This window comes from Stegodyphus dumicola, chromosome X2 (assembly GCF_044657685.1).
Source record: "Stegodyphus dumicola isolate Sdum_Otavi_A_Nest chromosome X2, ASM4465768v1".
Lineage (NCBI taxonomy): Eukaryota > Metazoa > Arthropoda > Arachnida > Araneae > Eresidae > Stegodyphus > Stegodyphus dumicola.
The window spans coordinates 29,127,659-29,144,752 of NC_140781.1; the positions used below are offsets into that span (position 1 = coordinate 29,127,659).

A 17,094-nucleotide genomic window follows, 5' to 3' on the forward strand; every position below is an offset into this window, starting at 1 on the left:
ATCTTTGGGAGATAGTGGATTATATTCCCATTTTATCACGGGAATATCTCTTATAATGAGAAGCACAGAAAAGTTCGTGCAGCTATAGAGATCAAATCAAGATTTAGGGTACTGCACGATACTGGTGGAACACTATTGTATTCACAAAGCAAAATATGTAAAATGCGTCATATCTGGTGGCCATTTTACATAATATATGCTTAAGGTATTGTGTTGAAAATCCTGAGATTGATGTGTTTGAAGATGATGAGTTGGTACCTTCAGAAAGTTTTCAGTCAGTGCATGTTGAAATTGCATTGCACAATAAATTATCTTTAAATTTTGAAACTCGATAATAAAAACCCAAAGTTGGCAACAATGAACCTCTGGCAAAGGTGAAACCCCCTTCATGGATAATAAAGAATATATTATGAAAAAAATTATTTTCATAATATATTCTTGGGGACCCACAAGCCATGGTTTATATTTAAACCTGTAACTAAATGCACAACCCTAAATGATTTTAATTGATAATAATAATCCTAAATAATTTTATTAGTCCTGGTTTCAAATGCATACTGACAACCTTTATCATTATTGTTCTTCCCTCTGAATTTCTTGTTTCCATCATTTATGTTTAAAAACTCTTGACTACCAGAAATAACTTAATAGGCTCGATATATATATATTTTAGTGTTGGTATGCCAGTCATGATTTACAATAGTAAGTCACTATAAATTAGCATTGCACTTAATTTATCTTAAACTTAGCAATAAGATTTACTGCACCGAAATTCAGTTTCTTCCAAAAAGTCAAATGTTTTCCTTTCGTCCCCTTCCGTGGGACAAGACAGAAAATTTCCATGTGACAATACACATTTAATAGCATAAGAACTTCATGCTTATTTATTATAGTATAAATTAAAACTGACATATTCTGTCAAAGATATTTAAATGTATTTCCTAAAAACAATTATTTCACTCTATACTGTTTATGTATTATGTTTACTCTATACTGTTTATGTCTTCTTGGGGGTGAGCAAAACAAATATTGGACAGTTCAATTTTCCTCCACCATTCCTGTGAGCGTATTCTTCGATTAAGCAGGGTTTTGCTCCAATTCCTGATTAGCATAATATGTAAAGAATAAACAGCCTATGATTTATGCCTCCATATACTCTTGTATTATTTAAAGAACATACATTTTTCTTTTAATTCTAGATTTTAAAACATTAAAGTAAGGGAAAGATTATTTACTGAATTTAGATTTATATCATCATTATGCATTCACTATAATAACTTACTGCATACTTACCTCAGTGGGTTTGCCATTAAAAGAAATACATTTAAGTAAAATCATGAGTGTATAATAAATTGTTTTTCAGCCAAAAAAAGAGAAGGGGGAAAATAAATACAGTTTGATTCACTTAATTTTTAGTAGGCGACTCAACATTGTTATTGTAAACTAGACATTAGCCATACTTTAACAGTTGTCATCTCTGTATTTTTAGAACTTCGAAATTAGAATGTCAATTTTATCTGCCATTGTTATGGAGCTGTAGGATATCGAATGTTATTTCTTCAATGATAAAAAGAAATGAAATTTTTAATACCACATCTCATTCATATAACTTATTAACATAATTGAAAAACAATGTAATTCATTTCGTGTTATATCTGAAAATTAAAATTTGTAATACATTGACTAAAGATTCTTACAGGTCTTATTCCCATTTTCCTCCAGGAAAAAGATAATTGCTGTGTAAAATGCATAAATATTTTCACGAGACTTATAATAGTGGTATTAGAATTATTATAATGTTTATGTCATATAATTGATCTGTGAATTTCTTTTAAATAATTTTTATAATCACAAAATTTTATAAAATTAAGAAAGTAGTAAATTTTACAATTAAAATATGAATCCCACACTTCAGAAATACATACAAGAATGAAAACACGGTAATATTTGAAATGCATGATTTATTTTTTTTAATAAATTAATAATTATATTTTGATTTTCTATGACAGCAGACTGATTTGCAACTGATTGCTTATACAAGTCACATATTTCACACAGTACATTAATATATTCTTCTGCGTTTTAATTATTTCCTTTTCTGCAGCTGTAATATCATCTCTCTTCCTTTTTTCTCTTCGGTCTCCTGCTTCGAATAGTTGAGCTTCTATCGGAGGGAAAATTTTAAAATATTCATTCAAATTCAAATATTCTTAATTTTTATATTTCATAATGTAAAACACTTTTTATAATTAATTAAACAATGAAACTTCTCTAAAAAGGAACAATTCATAATATTGATTTCTTTAACTTTCAATTTTTTTCCCTTTATAATTTTTAAGACTGTTTATAGATCAAGAGGATTTAATGATTATTATTTTAAATTCTTAAAATCTTGTTGTTAATAAAAGACATACTCTGTATATAATGTTCGCAATAAAGAATTGAAATAACTTTTTTGTATGAGAAATATTAATTTACATCTGTTATAATTAATTTATACCAGCGGTTCTCAGCCGGTGGTATGCAAAGAAACAAAATATTTTTAACTACAAAATTCAAAAATCTCATAAAGAAAAGAATAGTTAATAGAAATTTCGGTACTTTTCCATTTCGCCGGCGCAAATCTCGCCAAGCAGACTTTATTGGCGTCAACATACAGTATACACATAAAAAATATTTAAAAAAATGTTAGTTTTAAGAATTCTTTTTTTAAAGGCATAAACATTTTAATATCGCTTAAAATTTTATAAAAAACCGATAAATAAAGACAATAAATTTGTAAAAAGACATTAATTTAAGAATTTACTACGCTTTCATGGTTCATATCACGTGACCCGAAGCGATCTCTTCTCACGTAAACTACTCTCTACAAAAATCTAATGCTCTCAGTAATTATCTACATTAATTTCAAGTTAAATCTTAATTTGGAACACAAGTTTAAATGCAAGAAATATTTCAATTCGTACGAATAGCTTACTCAGAAATTATGTAAAACTGCAGTACTTTACTTCGCTAATACATTCTCATTAGAATTGATGAATTTAACTCTTGACTTTACCTTTTCTATATTTTCGGCTTCGGGTAAGCGCTGTGATTGCATCCTAATTGACTTAATTACCGAAAATGGCCTTGGACATAAAACTGAACTATCTGATAAAAATTCTATGTAATTATATGTCAGTATTGAAAGAAACAATCAATCTGATAAGAAAAAGCTGCGACTTGTTTTGAAAATGAGGCGTAAAAGGTTACCAGTGAGAATATTCCGTTTGGCATCGGTTGCACCATTATTAGCGACTTTATCGCTTGCGCCGGTAAAACGAAAAAGTACCGAAATTTCCTTTGATCGAAATTGACTTGAAGATTTGGAAAATGACACACTTGTTAACTTTTGGCTGAACCGAAAAAAAGAATTTAAAGGCATTTCAAATAAAGCTATCAAATTTGTATTGTCTTTTCGCACAACCTGTTTGTGTGAAAAATGATTTTTTCCATGTTAAATTTGAAATATAAATACTCATCAAAATAAAAAGTGGATCCTAATTTACCATTAAATGAAATAAGAGCAGACATAAAGACATTAAATATTAAAGTATTATAACTGAAATTTTGATAATCAAGTGAATAATTAATTTAATTAAATTTAATTTTGATAATTAAGTAATCATCAGTTTTTAATCTAATAGTTTTTTATGTGTACATATTTAATACAAAGAGTGTGCAAATGGCAATATATATATATATATATGTTTTTAATATTTCTATTGAGGAATTGAAAAATAATCATTGTAAAATTAGTGGTAGTATTAATGTTTTTCAGTTTTTGCTTAGATGGTACACTACAGTCAAAAGGTTGAAAACCGCTGATTTATACCATTAAAGTTTTTCTGTTGGGAGGAAAAGGAAAAGAAGAACCCAGAAAACATTAGATTTTATGTAATAGATACAAACTTGTCATTGCTAAATGCCATTGCAGATTTCCTCGTGATAAAGGTGTGGAATTTTCTAATGTAAAAAAGCATAAAATAAGCACAATTTACTCAACAATCTTGACTGAAATATACATGCTTTCAGAGATAGCATAAAGCAAGAAAAGTTTACTCAATAATCTTGATTGAAATATACATGCTTTCAGAAATAATATACAAAGCATACTGCATAATCAAAGTTATGAGTTTATATACTATGAGATACTATACATGTTTATAATATACCACGTTCCTGTACACCTAACACCTCGTCCACAATTTTCTATACAATTCATTGAAGATAGTTCCTGAAACATAACTGACCTAAGAGAAACATGCATACTTCTAATTTATGCATAATAATTTGACAAACATTGATTTCAGGCAAAGAGCTACATGTATTATATCAAAGAAAGAATGAATAAGTGTAATTTGCCTTTATCCTACAAATACTTAAAAAACATTTACGTTAAAAAAAATGAATTATACATAATGGTAGCAAATTTTTAATGAAAAACAAAACAAGAGTTGAAAACTTAATGCAGTTTTGTCAATATTTTACTCTCTTAAAATTTATATAAATGTATAGAAACTTGAAATGCATACCGCATTTGGCTGGAAAACTTGTGGCGTTGTGTTGCACTCTAGGGAAAGGAAAAAAGTATACAATGAAGCAATCATAAGAATAAAAGATATTTGCATATTATTGAAACCACCTTAATAAAAGTTACCAAATTTTCAAAAATGTGCCAAGCTCTGGCAATGATTATGTATCAAAATTTTTCAGGTAACATGCTCATAACAATTTTTCATTCAAACAATGTAACAATGTCACCATTTTCATATGTGTTTCTTATGTTGTATTTCAAGTTCCAATGGATTTTAGATACGAATAGTTGTTTTAGATTAATTTCAGATTTAAAATACTGCTTGTGGAGCTTACCATCAAAAGACAAAGCTGTGTTAAAAGTTCTGCAGGAATAGAACATTTTAGTACAAAAATTTCTAATGGAAACAACTATGAGATGAATTTGGTACATAGACAAGGCAGGCAGTATCAAGTTTATGTAATTCTCTGATTTTTTTTTTAAGTGAAAACAGATCACTTGGCACAAGTGCTAAAAAATTAGACAAAAAATTTGTGGAAAATGTATTTTTTTTTAAACTATCATATAATTTTTATTTAATAATTCAAATTAGTGTTTTAAAATTTGTTAAATGTTTTTTCCTTTGATATGTTGATAACATTTTGCCAACTTAGATAAATATTGATAGTTTGGTTATGCTAAAAGCAAGCTGCAAAAACAACGTATTTCTCCTGATAAGTATTTTTCTCTTTTCATTTATAAAGACTACCAAACTGATCCAGGTGTTTGTGTTAATACATAAGTACCAAAAAATATTGAAGAATGCACAATGAAAGATGGCAACCAGTATGGTAAAAGATATAATTAATATATGGAATGAAAGAAATCTTATTAAAAGACGACTTTCATTATCAGCAGAGAAGCATGACACTGTTACAGTAAAGAAATTAAGCTTTTGTTTCTGCACTTGTAGCTTTTAATAGCCAAAAATTGTTTTTTGAAATTTTATGAAATAAATAAATCTGAACATAACTGATATCAAATGAGAATGGGTCCAAACTTTCACTTAAGAAGCAGAAAGTGTACTGTAAATGCACAATATAATGAGCAGAACACAAAGCATAATTTATAAATTAACCTTTACTCTGAATGTATATATTACATTAATATCACATTAGAATTATCAGGGTTTCATATAATTTTTTATTTATTGTATTACATTGAAATACCTTTAATTTCATTTTTATATTTTCCCAACAATGTACAATATAAATCTAAAAATTGAAATACCTTTAATTTCATTTTTATATTTTCCCAACGATGTACAATATAAATCTAAAAATTGCTCTTAACTGTTTCATCACATAATGAATGTCTAAGGGAAGGAATGCCTGCGTGGAAGACTAAGGAAAACTTAGTATTCATGTTATACATTGAAAAAATGAAGAAAACACTCATGCAGCCAGCTTTTTCACCTGGATTTAAAGAGAGACTGGGATAGTGGTGTTTAGCAGGCTTATCTGCTTGTAGATAGATGGGCTTATTAATTACTATATAATTCAAGAACTAGTTAATTTTCATATGGTAAACATGCCTACTGTCACTGAAGAATCATGCATCTGTATTAAACAATAAAAATATAACACAAATTTGAATTTTAAATTAAACTTACTATTAGAAGAATTAAAACCAAATGCTGTAATTTGAAAATGGGAAAAAAATGTGGTTTATATTTGAAAAAGCAAGGATTTTTGTCTGAAAGTAAAATATATTTTACACACACCTGTTGCTCTAGATTACTCTGGAGGGAATTTTCTATAGGATAGAGTTGTACACATTAAATACATGTTGTACACATTAAAAGAAATATACATGTCTGTATATTTCTTTCGTTTTCAGGACTGGAACAATTCGTTACACCACACTACAACGCAGTAAACACTTGACCATAAGCTCAGAGAAATTATGGGAACTGATGTTTTTTGTTTACATCGAGACGCAATCTCATTGGATATTGATGTAGTTTATCGGACAAGCTCTCCTGGCACGAGAGCAAACCAGCTCCCCATTGCAATTTTGACGTCATCAGTTACCAGAGCGGTAAAGCGTTGCACTTGAATTCGACTTTAGCAGACGATAGCAGGAACGCCTCTTGCGAGCTAACATTTGCAATTTATCAGAGCGTTGCACTTGAATTCGCCCCTTGGTTTGCAGTCCTTGCGCTGGGCATTTGTATTTACGCTGATTTCCTTTACCCATTTTTTGCACACTTCAATCGAATTCATACTTGATCGTATCATTCAGCTTTTCAGTTGTTCGAGCAGAACAGGAAAAAATCGTATTTTAACACAGTAATTACTTTACATTTACATTATACTCTACGAAGATTTAAACGCTAGATTTGTTTACAATCAGATCGCGGTACATTTACCATATACCGTATTTATCTTCTTTTCAAATCACTCCAACTTTTTTCTGGGCATGCGCAGTATGCGACATTCGTTTAACCCTGTTCGGTCGCCGCTTTTTCGGATGGCCAAGAGTCTCCTTTCCCCATCGATGACGACTAGCTGATAGCTTTGCACTTTGTAATCGATTACGAAGTCTCGATACTTTGTTTACGTTTTAGGGGGAATTGTGGAAAATTTTGCGGAACGGAAAAGGGCCTTCACCTTCATATTTTATTTTATTTATTTATTTTTTTGCTGTATACGAGACTGGGCGCAATGCGAATAAATCTGTATGATACACAGAAACTTGCTCATATTGCTGATACAATGATCAAGAGTATTGATATGTTTAGTTCATTTCTGTTGTTAAAATAAAAAACCGCAATTGTGCATGTAATGAGTGTAAACAATAATGAAAATTTAGATATGTCTGTATTGTTGACCAAGTAGTAATAATGCCTGATTGTAAAATATATATTAGACTACTGATTGTATATGTACGATTTAAAGTAATAATTACGTAGGGTAGAACACAGCAAAAGAATCACTGAATTTTTATTTATTTGAATGACCCATAATTTTTGTTTTGTTCATAGGGATATATCTTTTTTAGGTGATATATCTATTTTAATATATTGTGTACTTAATTGTGTGTGCATATATATACAAATAAACGGGCCTTAAAACTTGGGTTGATTTAGTAAAAAAATTAAATATAGTATAATGTGTTATTATAAACATTATAATACTATACCACACAAGCACTTTCTTATATATGTAATATAATCTTAGAGAAATACCAACTGAATCCTTCTTTGAATATCTATAATATTCTCTGACTGTGTTGTTTCATATACAATGATGAAGCAAAGACAGCGTTAAAATTTTGCTCTGTACAGCTGAGATGCGTGTCTTAAATTTTGTACTAAACAGCACAAACTTATGTCTGGAGGAAAGAAATTTATAAATTTTGTTTTGTCTACGATTTTAATTTCTCTACATCGAAAAATTATACTGGGGTGGGGGCACCACTTCACTTAACATTTGATTTCAAGTGGCATCTGATGTTTTATATCAATAAAAATATGACAGTTCATCCTAATTTTAATCTCTTCTTTATTGTTAGCTTTTAAGAAATTTGCTTCTTATTTGCATTTTGTTCTCTTTCTGTCAGTAGATGATATTAAGGATTTGGTTTTTATTATTTAACCATACTCTCCAATTTCTTTCTGTTGCTTCTCATGTAGGCACGTTTCTTTTTCATTCTTGCAGCAGATATTAAGATGTGTAGTGCTTCAAGTGAACTAATATTTTGTGGATTTTTGTTTGCTATTGATTTCTTTTTAAATTATAATCCTGCTTAGTGTTAAGATTTATGCGCTGTTTATATCTGGTAATTAATAATAAAAAAACTATGTATTTTCATCATTTTGTGTACATTTTAACCATACAATTATTTTTGTATGCGAATAAATTTGTATTTATTGACTTTTCTTTACACCCAATTATCCCTAAAGTATATATGCTATGCTGAATGCATTATTTCAGATTCAAAATGTATACACAGAGAGATGCATATCACACTAACAAAAGATAACAAAAGTGGTAATTTAATAACATTGACATCAAATATCACCTAGGACAACCACTTCCATAGAAAATTTTTTGTAGCAGCTGTGTCTGACTGTCTTACAGAAGTGTTTTGTGATTTAGAATTAACTCGTTGTAATACTGATGCAATTTAAGGTTACTAATATGTGCATTCAGCTGTTTTTCTTTATTAGTTCAAACAACCCATGTTATTGATCAAAAAGCAATACCTTATCGTTAGTCATATTATAAAAATTAAAAAATGGCTTTTGGAAATTTTCCTCCTTATGCAATGATTTCCAGTTTGGTAAAAAAGCTTTCATAAGTTGATCTTACTATGGGCACGTATTGAATTTTATTTAGTGTTAAAAATCATTTCTATGGTATATGTACATATTTTTACAGTTTTTAAAATACTTCAGAAATTCATTATCTCATGCCACAAGGCATGCATAAAATAAGCTTATTTCCTTGTACTATTATTAAGCTGTCCAGAAGAAGCCTTTTTTTGACAATGGATCACTGAAAGTTATGCTGTATCTTTCTGTTAATTAGAAAATAATTTTGGATAATAAAATAAATGTATTAGAAAAATATTATATTAAAATGATATTTTTAAAACACATAATTAAATTAATGTATTAGAAATCGGTAATTTAAAGCAAACCTTCGTTCTTCAACTACACATTCATTTCCGATACCCAAAGGCTAATTCCATCATAATAACTTGAATTTTAACTCGTCATTATTCAGCAAAACTTTTTGATTAAAAAATTCTGTATTCGTCCTTTGTGATAAAAGCCCAAGATACGAACCTCCACCATCTGCAAAATGCATGGCTCTCTTTGTACAAGATCTCTGTGGCTGTTAGTGGAAGCCTAGAGTATGTTCAAGCAGTAGTAAATAGGCTTCCTTATTCTCTGTTTATTTAGTGTGTGATATATTTGTTTGTGTGTGTTTATTTGATAGTGTGTCTGTATATATACTTTTGTCTGCCATTGGAAATAAAAATATATGCATTACAAATCCGAGTTATTAAGTATATTAAGGCTGTTTACATTTTTCATTCCAAAACATATATTCAATTAAAATACATTATGCAATTTGTGTTCATCTACATTTGTTAATGTTTAATTAATGCCAACAGAAACATGTTCGCATAAATTCCTCTAAATAATTTAAACATGAGGTTGTTTAAGAAGGCCATTTTTTATCCATTCATTTATTGAAATATTTGCATTACTTCTTATATATTAAAATTTACATATATTATGTACTTTTTTCAGTAGACAATCCAAGAATATTCTATATGTTAAAATGTATGGTATATGCAATAATTCCCCCCCCCCCCAAAAGTAAAGAAAAACTTATCCTCTATTTGTGATCTTATTATCTGATTGTGTCTTCTTCAAAATACACAAATAATCTGATGGAATGAAAATATTTTGGTCATTAAAACTTTTTAATCACTGCTCTTTACATCTACATTTCTTGTTTCACATAATCTGAAGTTTTCGAGTAGTCTGAAGGTTTTCAAACTGTGTTTCACAGAAATTTTAGATACCATGCAACTCCTCTAGGGCATCTGTAAGTCAAAATTTAAAACAATTTTTAATATCACTGGACATCAAAATGAAATACTTGAATACTTTCTGCATAAAATGCACAAATTTTATATTTCAATTCTTTAACATTTATTTTTCTGAGGATAGAAATTCTTCTATAGAAAAAATTACGATTTTAGAAGTTTTTCTGAATTTAAAGATTTGAAGACAACCCTGTTATTAAGGGTTTACGATTATAATGTGAATGACCCAAATAATTGTAAATGGCCTATGGCCATACTTAATACACATATTATTTAAATTGACATGCTTTACCTGTAATGTACATTTGTGACTTATGTTATAATTTAAGTGCACCAGTTTACTCACACTTATCTGTATTGTATGTATGTATTATATGCATCTCTAGACTCAGGTTAAAGCTAGCTCGTTTCCCCTTTCTCAGATGACATTTTTGGGTCTTTACTGGAACTCGACGCACACTTTATTTCGGCTAGAATAACCACTTATCTCACTCTTCTTTTATTCAAAAATTATAACATACTAATTTGGGGAAAAAATTATATTTTATGTTAGTTACTCATGACAACATTCGAAACAACCTACATGTTCGACAAGGGGTAGGGGTCTAGGAAAGCCACAACTTTTTCAATGAACTGGATGAATAAATGCAGCCCTGCCTTTGTTGTGTTTTATGCATTTATAAATTTCTACCTGACTGTTTATTCTTTAATTCTATATAACACAATTAATCGATGCTTGTTTCTTGTATGGAATTTTAACATTAATTCTACATAATAACATGAGTAATCTTTTTTTTTTAAATTGTATTTTAGCATTATTAAAAAACACTTTGGCACTAAGAACTGAGAATATCTGTCAATCTGTCTTCTACGTTAATTTACAATAATATAAATGTGAATATCTGAATGGAGTTATATTGAAAGATCTACTGGATGCTATGATTCCATGATGGTCAATCCACCACATTGGAAATATTAAATCAAACAATAAGTACAGGAAAAGATTCAGCAAGACAATATATCCTCTTTTGAATGAATACATTTAACTGTAGTTATTCCATATGATGTATTATACAACACCCCAAAATCATGGAAAATAACTTTCTAAACCGAGTTTACAGTGTAAAAAAAGTAGTGGAAAAATGTTGTAGTCATGTAACTGGGCTATCTAACATAAAAATTACAGCATATTACACCAGTGTTCTTACCTTTACTGCATATTACAACCAAATAACTACAATTAGATATGAGAAAGAACAGGCAGTGTCAGTACAACCAAGAGTAAAACTTTTACAGAGTTGCTAATTTGAAAACAAGTGAACCTGTAAAACTAACCCTGCATACTGGTTTGCTTTAGATGCATTTGGTAACCAATATGCTGTAAGTCTTTACCAGATTCAGTTTTGAGTGCATTAAATACTATATTGCTCATATGTCTTGATCGTGACAATCAATGCAGCTGCAGCATTATTGAATAGAAATAAGTTATATGACTCTCAAATAAGTGTTTGTAAAGTTGTTCAGGAAATAAATATTACTAAATACTAACATGTATTATGTTTATTGAATTGTACAAAACTTATATGTTATACTTTGAATTATCGTCAATTTTAATTGTCTGAAATCTGGTATTTGATAGTATATAGTTGTAGCAGTTTTTTCACTATAAATTCTGAAGAATCCGAAAGTAAATGCACATACTAAAGTATTTCAAGTATGATAATATTCAGTATTTAAGATTATCCTAAAAGTATGAAATTTATTATTTTATTTGAAAATAAGTATTAGTGTATCCATGGCATGCAGGTCCCCGAGATTACTCTATTATCCACTCATAGGTGGGGGTGTCACCTTTGCCAAAGGCTCTTTGTAGCCTGCTTTAGGTTTTATACTAATTTTAATTACTGGCCATCTACTGAAATGGTTTCTTTATGTATATCCACCTTTATTCCAACTCTGGTATTTCTACGGCGATGGAGGTTTAGTTGACCATACTTCTTGACAATTCTTTTACTTTTTTTTAGTTTAATTTTTTTTTTCAATTTGAAGCGGTAGACCAGTATTTTCATCTCGCATAACTGTTTTTGAAGCAGACTCGAAAATCTCCTTCAAAGAGTTGGCTACATTGTGTAAATTTTCGCTATCTAAATTCCAAAGGAGTGACCGAATTGACCTGTAATTTGCATCGCACTCATTGATCAAATTTCTTTTTTTACTCAACGTTGCTTCTTCAGATATAGTGGGTAAATTATCTGATGTTCCACCTGAAGGAGTTTCAGTTGATGAATATTTTCGTTTTCTGGTGCCTGAAATACTTCTTGAGACTAAATCTTCATCAACTTTGAAAATAGGTGTTGAAAATAACCATTCTGCAGTACATTCCAAACTCCAGGCTGGAAACTTCATGCCAGCAAACACAATATGCTTGCACAGCAGTCGGTTTCTTCTGAAATCTAAGCATATGCATTGACACAGTTGTTTCTGTTCATCAAACGTGACAGAATAAACTGCATCATGCTTAGTTTCAGAAGAAACTTTAAAGAAGCCATGTGAAATTTTTTTATACTACCCACATAAACTTCAGCAGCTCTTAATTTTGTTTTTATGTGATCAATTAACCATTTTGGCTTATTGATTAAATAATTTGGTACATGTTCATTGTATAATCTGGCCTGCGAAAGCAAACTCAGATTTTTTCTGACGTAAATTCTATATCTTTCTGGCAGAAATTTCTCAACCAAGATCTTAATTATTTCAGACAGCATACAGTTTTTATATCCCTGAAGATATCTATATTTTAGTTCCTCATTTAAGCGTTCAACACCATTGTTCAAGTTTATGAATAAGTTTTTTTTGTTTTTGTTTGAATTTGGTTTGTAAGCCAAAGCCCATCTCTCAATTTCCTTGAACCATGTTAATTCAAAATAATCTTTCACAGCTTCATATTGGTTCCATGATTTTAATACCTCTATTGCTGCAACCATTTCATCTTGAGTTGGAGCATTTGCTATGGCACGTAATTTACATTGCATTCTTTTTCTTAGAAGCCCATCTTGACCATGCCTGCTCTCGATGGAAACTACATATAAAAACCTTAATTCCTGTAAAGACATTTTCCAAACTTGTAATTTCTTCCATTGCAAAATCAACCATCCCATATTTTGGTCTAACGAGAGGCGACCAATTTTTAATAATTATAAGAGCTTCTTCTAATGCTTTGGCTGTTTCATTTTGTGTAATTATTATGCTCACTATTTGATAGTTCACATTTGTTTTGACAACTAAAAAATAAAGTGGGAGAGCATACTTACAGGTTCGATAGGTCGCGTCGAGAAGAACAAGATTAGAACCATATAAGACATATAAATTTTTCATTTCTTCACTTTGATATACAAATAGCAGATTTAGTTTTGAATCTGTAAAGTCATTTGGCTCAGTACCATCATATGTATTTTCAGTACATGGTCTAAAAAAAAAAAAAAAACAGAACACTTGGAAGTATCCCAGCTATTTATTAACATTTCTGTATTTTCCTGGTCAATTTTACTAGTTCTAATATCGGATTTTGCTTGGCTTATTATTTTCCTAATTGCCTCCATTTCTGGATAAAATCGTCTGCACGTTTTATCAGTTTCTCCCAATTCAGTTGAAACGTATACTTCTAATAGCTCTGCAATTACAGTGGCATTGCATTTTCCATTCTTAACTTTAGAAGCTATGAAATGCCGCACTCTAGCATCTATAGGTTCTATTACTGCAGCCATGTTACCCATTAGATGATTTTGATGATCTTGGCTATTAGGTAAATTAAACATGAAAACTTCTTCACCAGCAATACTATCTTTATTGGCTAGTTTTTCCTTAATTTTCCGAGATATCATAATCTTTCTTTTTCGGGTTGGCACTACCTGTAATTTAAACATATTTATCACAGTAAAATTTAGAAATTCCAGCACAGTCATCTAAAACTAATTATTGATAAAGGTTCAATTTTAAAAACTTTCTGTTCATAGCAAATTATTCAAAAAAAAAAAAAAAAAAAAAAAAAAACAAAGAGGAGTCATTTCTTTCCTTTAAAAAAAGCTGTAAAAAGGATCTTCCATTTTTATAACAATAGATCAAATTACTTCTTCAAAGAAACATAACCAATAAAACTTCACTTTGAACAACTTATTTCTATTTGTAGCAAATTGGTTAGAATATAATTAGCATAAAAAGCCTTTATTTGTGGCCTGAAAACATCATTTTATTTGCATGTCAATTACTGAATTATTTATTTAGGAAAATATTACTGTTAAAAACCCTCTTTTGGCCAAAAAAAAAAAAAAAAAAACTATTTAGAAAAATATGTTGAATAAAGAGACACAAAAAATCATTTCTCTTTTTTACATTGTGACTCTAAAAATACCTTTTGTTTTTATGTCAAAAAATATGTATACTTTATCATAGAATACCTTCAATACATCTTGCTCATACGTGACAGAATTATATTTTTTCCTTAAAAAAAAATTCTCTAAAATTACTAAGACCATCTTAGAACAAAAAGTTAAATAAACTTCTACCTTGAACTGAGGCATCCTGTACATTCGGGTAACATTAATTACAGCTGGACAATTAACTTTTTTAGTTGTCTGGTTCTTGGAATATGCTTTACCAAAAGCATGATCAGTTTGACACTAAAAGAAAAAAAAAACACACACATATATATATATAATCCAAGAGGTGATATTTTTGTATAAATTTTTAAATATAACAATGTTATTTTACCTTTTCATTTTTTTCTTTAGCATAATTTTCCTTTTGACGTTTATTCAGATCTTTTCCTTGATGGCAAACATAGGTTTTTCGCCCAAAGTGGAAATAGGGAATATCATCTAACCAGTTTAATTGTAAATCTGGAGTTAGTTCAACTGGAAAGAAAATTTTGATTTAGATCACAATCTGATAAGCTTTGATTTTTAAAAGAAAGAAATTACAGATCTCTATAAACATATTATACATTTAACATTATACTTTGATTTTTAAAAGAAAGAAATTACAGATCTCTATAAACATATTATACATTTAACTGTCTCTATATATACTACATACTGTAGACACTGCTTAATATATTGCAGCTGATGTCGTGTATATTGCTATTGAATTTCTAAGTTCTGCTCTTTCATATATGGAAACATAAAAAATGCATCATTTGCTGTAATTTTATTTGCTCAATTTGGTTAATATAATCAAAATATTATACAATAAATTTCTTAAACTGAAGAACAAAAATGATTTTAATCAAGCATTTAGAAAAAAGCGCAAAACAATAAAATAAAAAAAAAAACTTAATTTCATACGATTTTTCAATAGCTATTGATTTGGAAGGGCTTCAGCACAGTTCCCTCTTCTTCAAAAGGGAGGTAAAAATTCCTGAAAACATCTTTGCCAAAATACACTTGCGTTTTTGCCCAATTTCAGATTTTACATTGGCAAAATCTCTTTAAACAAGGATGCCCTCCAAGTATTAAGATTATAGGTATAGAATTGGTCCAATAAATTTCAGAAACATTATGGACTACTCAATTGAATTTTTGCAATGAATACTGTAAACAATTGATAAACAAACTTTTATTTTTCCTAATTAAAATGTTAAAAAAGTGGCTAGTTATATTTATAGTTAATTCAATTCCTATTTTAAAGGATACTTTTCTCATCATCTTATATTATCAAAAATGGGCAAAAGTAATCACATTAAGCAGCACCTACTGCAAACATAGAGATATATTTAAAGCATTAAACTATTATGTAAAAAAATTATGTCATTTTGTCTCATATTAAAATTATATATGCTAGGTAAAGTATAGAATGAGCTAGCTGCCTTACGCAAAAGGGATGCCTTTGAGAAGGTCTAATGGGTAACTGTCTTGTATTCACTTATATATAAGGAGAACAGGAAAATTCCCATGCAGCTAATCCATTCAACAGTATTTGTACCTTGATCAAACATCCAGTATTCAGCTACCATTGGTGCTAAGAGTCAAAATAGACAGTAATGTGATTTTACACACAAGATAAGTAGCATTCATTGACTAAAGAAATATATATATCACATCACTAAAGACATATATATACATTTCAGAAAACTTTCCTGTTTTCTAAAATTCAATATCTTTATTATTATAACTTCCTGATATTTCAATGCATTATAATTTTATGGTGAACTATTACCTGAAAATAAAACAGAATATTTTTTGAATTGGTAGTGTTTATTATAAGGTTATTTTGAAACATGTTGTTAATGATAAAACTAAAGAATGGATTTTCTTTATAGACTATTAAATGATTATATTTCAAATCAACAGACTGCATTCATACACTAAAATAGGATGAAAAATATAGTAGTCATCGAGACAATTGTCGAGTTTCTCAAGAAACAACAATAAAAATTTTCAAATCTAACACGGTATATCTTGTTTAATGTTTAATATAGTACGGAATGTTTCGTGAAGCATCAGCTATAAAAAAAAAAAAAAAAAAAAAAAAAAAAAAAAAAAAAACATGCAATACCTGACAATGAAACCAAATAAAAATCAAACATAACGCTATTACACGTTATGCAACAAAATTAATGAATATGAACGTCTATAAACCCTTTTTTTAACTTGGACCAAATCTCGCAACATCAACTAGATCTTACGCAATAAAATTAATACAAATTAGTGCTGATAAGTTCTTTGGAACAAAATGGCCAAATATCAACTAAACAACCAAAGAAAGCATTTACATTCTAGAGGATTTTTATTTACTCATTACATCTTCAAAAATTACTTACTCTCTTTATCTTTCCATAGTAGTAAACATATTTTGTTACAGTTTCTACTTCGTGTCTGCGAAGTATTTCTTTAAATTCGCTCCAAGATTTCGCAAAA

General features: G+C 29.1%; 1 protein-coding gene and 1 long non-coding RNA gene across 3 annotated transcripts; both read right to left on the reverse strand.

Annotated features, from left to right (window-relative positions):
• Positions 1 to 1,944: 1,944 nt before the first annotated feature.
• LOC118199434 (uncharacterized) lies at positions 1,945 to 6,533 on the reverse strand. The gene is made up of 3 exons (XR_015038925.1): positions 6,339 to 6,533; positions 4,575 to 4,612; positions 1,945 to 2,164 (listed from the first exon to the last, which is right to left on the reverse strand). It is a non-coding gene; the product is annotated as an uncharacterized LOC118199434 (long non-coding RNA).
• A 3,517-nt stretch (positions 6,534 to 10,050) lies between these two features.
• Positions 10,051 to 15,363, reverse strand: LOC146992715 (uncharacterized). 2 transcript variants are annotated; one of them, XR_015038825.1, is made up of 3 exons: positions 14,951 to 15,332; positions 14,746 to 14,859; positions 10,051 to 10,180 (listed from the first exon to the last, which is right to left on the reverse strand). XR_015038825.1 is itself a non-coding variant. In XM_085808774.1 (3 exons), exons 2-3 carry the CDS (start codon positions 14,767 to 14,769, stop codon positions 13,588 to 13,590), a joined length of 528 nt encoding a protein of 175 aa, XP_085664900.1. In that variant the 5' UTR covers positions 14,770 to 14,859; positions 14,951 to 15,363; the 3' UTR covers positions 11,991 to 13,587. The 2 variants fall into 2 exon arrangements, 1 of the variants encoding a protein (XP_085664900.1); XM_085808774.1 differs by lacking the exon at positions 10,051 to 10,180 and adding an exon at positions 11,991 to 14,091 and having other exon boundaries at positions 14,951 to 15,363.
• Positions 15,364 to 17,094: the final 1,731 nt, after the last annotated feature.